Source organism: Marmota marmota, unplaced genomic scaffold (assembly GCF_001458135.2).
Source record: "Marmota marmota marmota unplaced genomic scaffold, marMar, whole genome shotgun sequence".
Classification (NCBI taxonomy): Eukaryota; Metazoa; Chordata; class Mammalia; order Rodentia; family Sciuridae; genus Marmota; species Marmota marmota.
In genome coordinates, this window is record NW_025999961.1 from 7012212 (window position 1) to 7023719 (window position 11508).

Sequence of the window (11508 nt, forward strand, 5' to 3'; positions counted from 1 at the left end):
TACACAGATATTATGAATATTTTGCTGGTAATCAGTTCAACTATGAGTATCTGTGAGTCCAGAATCTCTGTTTCAAAGCTGTCAATCTTGGAATTGCCTCATGTATTACTCCATATTCCAATTGGGTGTAGAGTAAATCAGGAGGCAGCTGTGCAGGAGAGGAGGCACAGCCGTGTGCTTTCCCTAGCTCTGGCTCTGGTAGAACTTACTGGATTATAATTATGGTGTGGCTACATCAAAATAGAGTGCTCTTTAATCCTTTCTGGCTTGGTTTCATGAAATGATATCTATGGTTAGAAAATTATTTTAGTACTGTTTATTTAAGACATGGGATTCTTTTCCATCGAAGGCTAAGACCCAAAACTTGGCCTTACCTTGGCTTCTTTTTCACTTCATAGGTAGATGTAATTCGAAGTAGTGATTTAAAACGAATTGTTTTCCTAATTTTTTATTCCGTAGTATATTTTATCCTAGAGAATTTTCTTTGATAATGTTTATACTCTAAATGTAAAATGTAAAAGCATGTGATGTTCCACATTACATCTACCTCCCGGTGGACCATCTGTTCACCAATATAGAAAAGGGACCATTCTTACACAGCCTTTATGGTACTGGGCAGTTTTTGAATTTTAGTGATTCCCATGCTTTGTGTGTCTGTACTAGGCACTCAAACCTTCGTTATACTAAAGCCTGCAACCTCAGAGATATAAAAGGTTTTGGAAGTCATTAAGCCCACCCGACCCCTCATGTAATGCCTTTTCATGTAATGCCACCAGAGCTTACAAATGCAAATAATTTAGTTAGCATGAAAATAATCTATCTGGCTGGGGTCATAGCTCAGTGGTAGAGTGCTTGCCTAGCAAGTGCAAGGCCCTGGGTTTGATCCTCAGCACAACATAAAAATAAATAAATAAAATAAAGGTATTGTGCCCAACTACAACTAAAAAAAAAACAAAACAAATATTTTTTTTAAAAGAAAATAATCTTCATCTTTTTTTCTTAATTCTTTAGAGATGATATAGAGCTCATTTTGACTTTTAGGGTCACCTTGAAGAAGAAAAGCAGTGTGGCTTCAGAGAGACCAGGGTTTAAATGTTAGTGAATTCTACCTACTAGCCATGTGATTTGATACTGCAGTCTTTATAAGCCTTTGTTTTCTCATCTGGAAGATAGGGGCATTAGTTATAGCAGTCTCTTCAGATTTTGTGAAAAATAAAGCAAGATGACACATAGAAAGTGTTCACCAGGGTGTTTGATACATAATAAATATTGGCACCTCTTGTTTTAGAAAAGATGTCAGACAGCTGGGTTTGAATCTTGTAATTCTTTTATTTTTGACCTTGGTCGAGTGATTCTTTGAGCTTTATTAATGTGGCTATTCTTGGGATTTTAGTTAGAATCCAACATACTGTATTAAAAATAGTTTGTTTTTTAGGTCTGTTTTAGTAGGTTCACATCAAAAACATAACTTAAAAGTCTCTCAGCACAAGGTTTGACACTTAATTAATGCTAAATTAATCCCTGTTGTTGCTATTGTTATAAAATAAAAGATAAAACCTCAGCATATATTATATATGAATGTCTTAAAACTTGAGAACTGTGTAGTGAGGCGCCCCATCATTTATGCTGGAGATGATAAAATAAGTTTGAGTTTTAAACTGAGTGTTCTATAGTCTGTAGGAATTAGAGCCATTAAAGGCCTTTTGGATTTGAAATAGTCTCCGAAGAAAAAGAATTTTTAAATCATTTTACTGATCTGATTCATTTTCGTATAGAGAAAGCACATCAGCAAGAAGGGCATGCCTGTAATAGTAACTATAGAGTCTCCACCAAAGCTGGTTCTGACAAGTTCTCTTAAGGTCTCCAAGCCTTAATGGCTAAGCATATAGCGTCTGGGAAAATTTTATCCTTTTATGTAATACATTTACCATTACTTAGAATACCTGATGGCATTAAGGGCTTTAACAATAAGTATCGTTATATAATATAATACATAAGTTTTTATAACTTTACTTACTGTATAGAAGATTCTTCCATTTGCAGAAGAACAGGAAAACTTCTTGATCATTTCCCTCCCACCTTAGTTGGTTTTCCATTTCCAGTGACCTCACTGACCCCTAGATTTGGTCATTCATTGTATGGAAGTAGTAGTATTAGAATGTAGGGGTTTAGGGAGGGTGTTTTCTTCCCAGGATGAGTTAGGAGTTAGTATCATTCAACATATGATATTCTTCACTTTTAAGTTCAGCCTATTTTAAGAAGTGCTAGTAGGAATGTATGTGATTGGAGGGCATAGGTTGGGAGCTGTTTTGGTGATCTTGCCAGTAACAGTTTTTCCGATGACTAATGTGTAGTAAAATGACCAGCTGTCTTGGGAGATTAGGGTAGATAAGGAGATGCCGCTTCTCCAAGTTTGTGTGTCTCAGGAGGGCTTTGGTGGTATGGATAGAGGCTCAAAAGAAAATCAAATGTGTAAAAGAAAGAGTTTTTTAAACAAAATCTTCAGAAGTGATTTGAGGTGAAATTCCATGAGGAGAGGACTATGTTTGCACATGTTATCTGCTGAGTGCTTTTGCACATGATAGGAAGGAGTGAAGTTGGCACTTTTTTGCTCTGTCTTTTGTGTAGGAGTGCTTGCTCTTTTCTCTGCAGCTGACTTTCTTGCTTAGCAATTCCACCCACAGTTCTTTCTTCCATACATACTCTGACCCCCAGGGACTTTGTGCTTCCAGCTGTGGTGGATAGCTCTGTTCCTTATTTGAGTTTCAGATGGCCTATTGGATGCCCTTGTGATGTTCCTTAGGTCCCTCAGCCTTCCTGAAAGGGAACTCTTCATCCTCCCTGCACACTGAGTTTGATGTGCTCAGGAGACATTTTCTTGAATATCTGCCTTTGTATTAATGCTATTGTGACCTACCTGTTCGCTCTTAAGTCAAAAACCTAGAAGTTGTCCTCTGTTCTTTCTTCTCTCTCACTCCCATGTTGTTGTGTGGATCAGTAACATCTTCTAATATGTTTAAAAATGTTCCCCTCCTTTTCAGTATTTCCTTCATTTAGCTCTGGCTTGTTGCTTTGGATTCCAGTCTGGTCCTCTGGTCTTTGTTCCCTCTGAGCCATTTCCACAGTTTCCATAGTGGCCCATATGAAATGTAAAGTATGATAGTCTTTTACTTGACTGTACTTGAAAGTACTTGAGTGATTTCTTCTGCCACATAGCCACAAGCCTTGGCCTTAATATGATTTGTGGGCAACATAATGAAGTTAATCTTTTTTCAAGAATTACCTGACTTTTCTCTGTGCACTTTATTCTCAAATGACGAAGTGACTTCTTCCATCAGGTTCCTTTTTTCTGTCTTGCTAGAAGCTAAATTGTCATGCTGCCTCAACTTTATTTTTCTGGATGGCCCAGGAATTTCCTCCTTATTTTTGAAAACATAACCTTATTGGTTCTTTTGTATTTTTTTTTCTTTTGCTTGCTTTTTATAATTGCAGCTGTAAGTTACATTTTTACCATATTATATTATATTTGTTCATGTGCCTTTCTTTCTCTTTTGGATCCTTACCTTTTAGGGCAGGAACTGTGGCCTGCCTTAAATTATAATTATAAGCCTGGCATAGTTGTTTACAAACAATAGTTATGTATTGTTTGCGAACAACTACGTTAAATCATGTAAAAATTTGTAATTCTGAAATATTTTATACAATTGGAGGAATAAAGTAGAACTTAAAAAATAGTAGTGGCCTTAGCATGTTGCTTTGATTAGTTGAGGATTCAGTATCACCAGGAGGTTGAAAATGAATCTCTTATTCAAGTTAATTATGAATTTCACACAATCACTATCTAAAAAGAAAAAGAACACCTAAGAAGTAAAACTTGATTTCTGAGATTTCCAGTAGGTGGCGATATAAGGCTATTTTTCTTACCATCTGTTTTGCTGGTACAATTAAAATTTGTTTCTTTTTGATTGCTATGGTTTATATAAGCGGTTCCATAGTCTTATGCATAGATTGAGTAGTCAGAAAAACCCACTTAACACCTCTCTAGGGCCTCTGGGTCTATTATTTTCCCCAGCTAGCCAGCCAAGCCACTGCATTAACTTCTTTTCCTCCTTTTGTCATTCTTTTCATTCTTTCAAAAATATCTTTACAGAAAGCCGTTATGTCTGGGTGCTAGGCTGGTGTCTGTTGGTACATTGGTAGAATAAGACAAATGGATTTATTTCATACTGAGTCTTCCTTTATTTTCGCATATACACTAAATATTAGAACAAGTAATGAGAGGTGTGTACTCTGGCTAACAGCTGCAGTCTAGTGCAAGAAGTCCTAATTTACCAGTATCTGGTGTCTTAGGCAGGATATCATGACTCTCTGCCTTAGTTTCCTCTGTTGTACAATGGGAATAATAATCAGACCTATCTGGGGATGCTCTGATGGTTATATGAGTCCATATTACAAAACATAAGAATGGTGCCTGGCCCGATAAATTCTAGCCATTATTATTTTTATTCTATACTTGCTGTTTTTGCTCAAGGGCCAGATAGGCAGCATGAATTGTATGCTCTTCAATGAGCTATGAATCCTTAACTAATAAGTCATCAGTCGGCCATACTTAATCTCATGAAGAACTGAAGATTCTGAAAGATTTTTTAAAAACCTGAGGGGATCAAGTTTATGATTGTGGTTTTATTAATTCTTTAGAGGTGATATGTTTGGTTTTAATGGGTTCTTGTCAATTTCTGCTACTGTTGGTGCTGCTCATACTATTAATTAAACACCGACATCATGCAGGTTTCCTACAGATGCCTGGCCAGCTGGGTTCTTGACATTAAAATCCAGTAGTTGTGGACAAACTTCATGTGCGTGTTAGTAGCAAAAATGAGAGTGAAACCTTCTTATTTGTTTGATGGCCTCTGGGTCAGGTAGCAGACACATTCTGTGCCATATTATCCTGCCGGGAAGTATTGGGGAACTGAATCTCTCTTCTCATTGCAGATTCCACTGTGTAAAGTAATTAGATTCAACATAGACTATACGATTCATTTCATTGAAGAGATGATGCCTGAGGTAAGTGAAAAGCTTGTTTAACAGTTTGTTGTAGTTCTTTTGTTTATTCCACACTTGAAAAAAAAAAAATTGGCCTTGGTCAGCTCTGGCTTTTTGCCAGAGGAGGTCCTTAAAATACCATGATCACTGTCAAAATGGTCACCGAAATGTAGCTCTGATATCAAGGTTAAAATTTGGGTCATTTTTAAACTCATTGACCTTTTTTTGAACCTGCTTCTGCTTGTGTTGCATCTGCTGGTAGTGACTTTGCATCTGTTTCTAGTTTATTTTGTGTAGGGGACAGATTTTGGTTACTGGCCATTATCAGAGAGGAAATTGGAATAGTGAAACTGAATCTGATAGCTGTTAGAATAATCTTATTCATTATCTCCAATGACAAGATCAATGCTTAGCTCATTTTTCTTTCCATATATTTACATATCTTTCCTAATTGTTTTTCATTGCGGATGCTCAGCAGCAGATTTATCTAAATATATGCAAGAAATTTAAAATTCCAAAGCAAGATTAATGCGAATCACAGAATGATTCATTGCCTGATCTTGAATTTAGTGGTGTCAACAAATCACACTAAGAAATAACAACTAGACAGCTAACAAGCCTGTGCACTTAACGTTGTTTTGGAGCTAGGGTCGATTTCCAGAGCCCCTGGCTCTTCTTAAAACTTGTTTAACAGTGGAGCTCTGTCATGGGCAGGGACCTCCAACGGGAAATTAATGGGCATGACATGCATGTTTAGTTAGCACCTATTTTATTCTGGGAAAGTCCTGTTCATTCTGCCTGCTACTTGAAAAGAATTAAAGAGAAGGGCATGTCCCTTCATTCTCCAGTGTAAAAAGCCTTTTTGCTTCCTTTTAGATCTTAAGGTCATAAGCCTTCATTTGCTGTTGTAAAAGTTTATGACTTTTAGTATGATCTCATGCGGGGTGATTTATGAATCCTGAGCAAGTAAAGTAGTAGAAAGAATTAGTAAACAAGTCTTACTTGCAAATATATCATCTGTTTAGCTTGTTTACAGGAGAAATTTTGGTACAAAGTTTTGTGATTTTTTTTTTTTTTCAGTAGTATTTGAGGTTGAACTCAGGCCTTGCATATGCTAGGCAAGTGGTTTACCACCGAGCTACATCCCCAGTCATTTTTAATTTTACTTTGAGACAGAGTTCTCACTAAGTTGCCTAGGCAAGCCTTGAACTTGAGATCTTCCTGCCTCAGCCTTCTGAGTGTCACTGGGATAACAAAGTTTTGTTGTTTTTCTTAGCTTTTAATTTGTTTTTGCTAAGAGTTTGAAGTTTTTTGGAACAGGACTACTGCTTTTGGGTAGCATGGTAACAGTGATTCTGATTGTGTTGGATGGAGTGGAGAGGCTCCGTGATGAACAAGTCAATCAGTGCCTGAAGATATGTGTGTAATTTGAGTTAATAAAACATCCCCAGGAGGTTCTGATATGTTTTATAATTGGATTTGAAAACTGTGATATGAGATTTGACTTTAAATTTTGTATCATTTTATTTCTGTACTGTAAGGCTGGGTTGACATTTTTGTAGAAATCCTAATGTCATTATTGTCTCCTTCACTTCTATCTGAAACCATGAGCTATTGTAAGACAGAGGCCAAGTATTTTAGGAAATTGTTTTTAAGTATAGTTTCAACAGACACTTTTCTAAGATCCTTGGCTAGAAAATGTTGAATCTTTAGTTATTATATATTTACAAATCTATCATGATTTGACTTTGGTTTATTTTTCAGAATTTTTGTGTGAAAGGGCTGGAACTCTTTTCACTTTTTCTATTCAGAGATATTTTGGAATTATATGACTGGAATCTCAAAGGTAATTGCAGAATTTAAAGAAAAAAGTAATGCTTATAGAAGAACATTATATGTGAAAAATGCTTGTAAATTGGGGGGGCAGATGGTTGAAATTCTTATTTTTGAAATACCCATAGAAAAGTGTATTATTCATAGGAACACTTGCTATCACTTGATATGACTAAGTTTTTCTAGACTTTACTTCTTAGTAATTTGATGTGGCATGTTATTAGCCAAGAAGTTGGTACCAATTATTATGAGTAACTACCTTGATTTATGTGCATTAGGGAAAATCTCATGAGTTAATATTTTAAATCTACTGAACTGTGCTCTTATCAACTTCTATGATGACATGTAACAGAGAACTTCAGTTATTAACACACACACAGAAAGCAGAGTAATCTAATCGATTAAAAAACTTGATGATAGTAGTTTACTCTTTTGAAAATGTCTGTATTATACTAAATATTTACTTATTTAAAGCAGTGTATTCATTAATAGTTTTTCAAACCAGTTTTCAAATGAATGAATTGAATTTGAAAGGCTTTTTAAACCACATGTATTGATGAATGGCTTCTCAAACCAATAGCATTTCAATTTTTTAGTGTATTAATTAAAATGAGAAGAAAATGACATGCAAATTTATTATATTATGCTCTAGTTGAGTTATAAGAAAAACTTGAATTTTTGAATTTCAAAATTAACTTTACTCTACATATTTGCTCTCCAGAGCTCTCATTTGTCCCCTTGACTTTCCATATCCTGCTCCTTGTGATTCTTACTGGTTGCTGTGGCAGTTCCAGATGATTGATTAAGTTATTGAAGAGTTGGGGGAGTAGGAGTGTTATGTCCCCACTTCTGGTGGTGTTTTTTGGTTGCCATAAACCAAAAAAATTCTTAGGAATTAGGGTGTAGTGTTTGCTTTCTAAATTGTTTGATTTCTTTTCTCTTTCCTTGCCACTTGTTTGCTTTAGGTCCTTTGTTTGAAGACAGTCCTCCCTGCTGCCCAAGATTTCATTTCATGCCACGTTTTGTAAGATTTCTTCCAGGTAAAATCATTTGACTTGTCAGTGACTTGGTGAAATAGTGCATATGAAATTAAGCCTACCATTCTCCTTTTAATCTTTAGGGGAACTTTCCCACCTTGGACACTATTCATGTATCTACTTTTCAGGTTGTACATGAATTGTAAAATTTTACATGCTGATTTACACTCATGCATAATTTATTGCAGCCCCGAATTAGATGAGCAATGGAAGAACTGATTTGTAAATTTTGAAAATCTACTTGATAAAATATCATGCAAGTGTTAAAATTAACAGAAAATGCGTGTGGCTTCAAAAATTCGTGTAGCTAATTGGAAAAAAAATTGGTATACAATTTTATATACAATATGACGTTAACTTCTAAAATGACTGCAATACTAGTTTTGCTAAGGTGGTAGAATTATAGGTGTTTTTTTTTCCCCTATTTTTAACACAATTTTAAGTATTTTATGTTTAAAAAAAGTGGTAATTCTCCCACTAAACTAAAATATATAAGTAAATATATGAGTTAAAATAATTTTTAAAGAAATCCAGCTGTAAGATATTGGCAGTATATTTAGTATTTTAAAAATGCTTTGATTTTTAATGAAATCTTTTAGATACTTTCTTGTTCACAAAACCTTTTCCTTTGAGGTTCCTGCCACTCTGTTCCCACTCTTTTCTCTATGATTTCCTAGTCAATGACCTGCTTTGTCAAATGAGTGAAAACTGCTTACAGTTTTCTGCTCATAGCAAAATCCTTTTACTAATCCAGTAAACTCAGGGGTGATTAATCACTGAGCCACATCCCCAGCCCACTCCCCCCGACTTTTTAAAAAAATTGTTATTTTTGAGACAGGGTTTTGCTAAGTTGCTTAGGGTCTCTCTTAAGTTGCTGATACTGCCTTTGAACTTGCGATCCTCCTGCCTCAGCCTCCTGAACTGCTGGGATTATAGGCATGTGCCACCACGCCCAGCCACTGTATTGTTTTTTGACTCTTTTTATGGTGATGATTGTCACAACTCACCCACCTCTTCCCCAGGTGAAAACTTGGTCTGGGCCATGTCCATGTGAATGTATCCCTGGAATCTGATGCCAGTGTCTCACTTGCTGTGATGTTGTGTACTTCTGGCCTGTCATGCCTTTGTTCCTTAACTTCTGCTTGACTCTTCCCTTCCTTGTGCACAGCCCCCGTTCTGTGCTTTCTTGACCAAGTCCTGTGCTCCTTGATCTGTCCTCTTTCACTCAGCCATTGTTCTACCACCATGTCCACGTAAGTATCATCAAGCCAGCCACTTGCCTTTTCTTCTGCATGTGGACCACTCAGTGATACTAGAGAAAAAAAAAATACAGTGACTGCTGTAGATCTGTGTTCTGCAGTCTTGACTGGGGAGTTTTTCTTCATCTGCCCAATTCTCCACAATAGCAGTTTTGGACTTCAGTCTTCAGTCATGCTTTCCTCCTCATGCCTCTGGTCCTCCTGGTAGCAGGAGTTCTGGCACTCCTCATGCTTCAGAAATCTCCTTGGAGCCTGTCATACAGTCTTCACGAGTGCAGACTTCGTGATTCATTTACAGGCCAGCTTTGCTTCAGTGCCAGAACCCCTCCATCTGTCCCCATTGCAGCTTCTGATACCTGTCCCCATTGCAGCTTCTGATTCCAAAGCCAGCCTCCCAAAGAACAATCCAGATGGCCTGTGGCAGTGCTGACTGGACTCTTGACTTTGTTTTTCTTCTAGGCTCTTTTTTCCTCTTACCTTTGGTTTCCCTTGGTTGGTTTTGTATTTTGTCTGCTCAGTCTAGTTTAGACTTCCTTCAAGAGTTAGAGGAGAGGGCGCTCTTTGCTCAGTTCAGTCACGCACAGTGACTTCTTTTTATTTTAATATTTTTGGTAATGTTTGTTTTGCTTAGAAAATGCACTCAGAAGCTTTTCTCCTTTTTATATCTGGTTTCATTTCATCAAGATGTCCTTTTTTCTTTTCAAGTGAATATGTCTTTGATTTCATAATGGAGTTTTAGCAATAAACTTATTAGAAAGGGTGTTAGAGGAGTTTGTTGAAAAGCCTTTCCTTTTTGTATCTCTATGCCTCTAAGGCATTTTATGACCAAACAAATCTCTAAGAAAAAGTGGGCAGTTTTAAAATGATCTTACAGAAAAATCTTGTGTCAGGTATTTACTTTATGGGATTTCAACTCACAAAATGTTTCTCATAACTATGTAGGGATAATATTTAGGCTGTCATAAGGAAAAAGTCTATTGATTTATTTTTAAACAGGATTTACTGTTTTATTAGATTTCCCTTTGAAAATAAATGTTTTAAAAAACCCTGAAGGATAGGGAAAAATACCTAATGTATAAAATGCATTTGATATTGGATGGCAAATTATGGTAGATTTGTTTTTCATGATATCATTTCATTAGGGCTGGGGATATAATTGTGGTAGAGCTCTTGCCTACTGCATGTGAGGCCCTGGGTTCAACCCAACACTGCAAAAAAATGAAATGACTTTGTTAAGCATCCTGTGTGGCGCATCTCTCTGTGTGTATGATTCTGGGGATACTGTACCACTTAGCTACATCCCCAGCCCATCTTAATTTTATTTTGAGACAGTGTCTTGCTAAGTTGCTGAGGGTTTTGCCAACTTTTTCTGAGGCTGCTCTTGAACTTAGAATCTTCCTGCATTGGCCTCCTAAGTTGCCAGGATTAAAGGCATGTGCCTGTAAACATGCCCAACAATCAAAACATTTTTTAAAAGAGTGCATTAAAGTTAGGGATGTAGCTCAGTAGTAGGCCACTTCCTTAGTGTGTGCAAGGCCCTAGAGTCTATTCATAGTACTGGAAAAATACAAAACAATCTCCCCCCACACACACACACAAATCACATAAAATTTTTTTTCTATGTGTAAAATTTTCACATGGTTGTCATCATACTAGTATATGATTTGCATTTTATTTTTTAATAATTCATTGAGCAGATGGATGTTTTTAAAGATTATGCTAGTGCCAAGTTTCTTGTCAAATGAATCACATTAGTTTATGCTGCCATGAAAAATGTGTTATTACTCTTTTTAACATTTTAGGCCCATTCGTTCTTCTTTCCTCATTCCTTTCTTCTCCTAAAAATTTCAGCAGTGAGCTCTGTGAAGCAGAAGAGTGAACCTTGTCTATTTCTTGTTTTACCAATGCTGACATAATTCTTGGCAGGTAGCAGGGACTGTATATACTTGTATACTATCATTCATAATAGTGCTTTATTTAAATATTAGTGTTTTGGTTACTGATGAATGTGCTTTTCAGATATTCTTTGGTATCATCTCTCTCTCTCTCTCTCTCTCTCTCTCTCTCTCTCAAAGAGAACCTTTGATAGAACTAAAACAAAAATACTGAAAAATTCACACAAATATAGGCCTTAGTGATTTTTCAAAGTGAATATGACCATGTATTTTGTACCCAGATCAAGAACCAGCATCCAGGAACCCTCTCTGAATCCAGTTGCTGCCCAGACTCAGTGGAAAACACTATTCTGTCTTGAAACACTGTTTAGTTTAACCAGTTTTTTTTTTTTTTAATTATAAAAAACTAGAATTATATATTCTCTTTTTTTTTTTTTTTTT

At 36.2% G+C, this 11508-nt stretch overlaps 1 protein-coding gene across 1 annotated transcript in view; it reads left to right on the forward strand.

Annotated features, from left to right (window-relative positions):
• Drosha (drosha ribonuclease III) overlaps positions 1-11508 on the forward strand; it is a 120826-nt gene that overhangs the window by 35832 nt on the left and 73486 nt on the right. The window contains exons 13-15 of the mRNA XM_048802861.1: positions 4993-5064; positions 6808-6889; positions 7842-7916. Of these exons, the coding sequence (XP_048658818.1) occupies positions 4993-5064; positions 6808-6889; positions 7842-7916 (229 nt within the window). The remainder of the gene's footprint in view (positions 1-4992; positions 5065-6807; positions 6890-7841; positions 7917-11508) is intronic.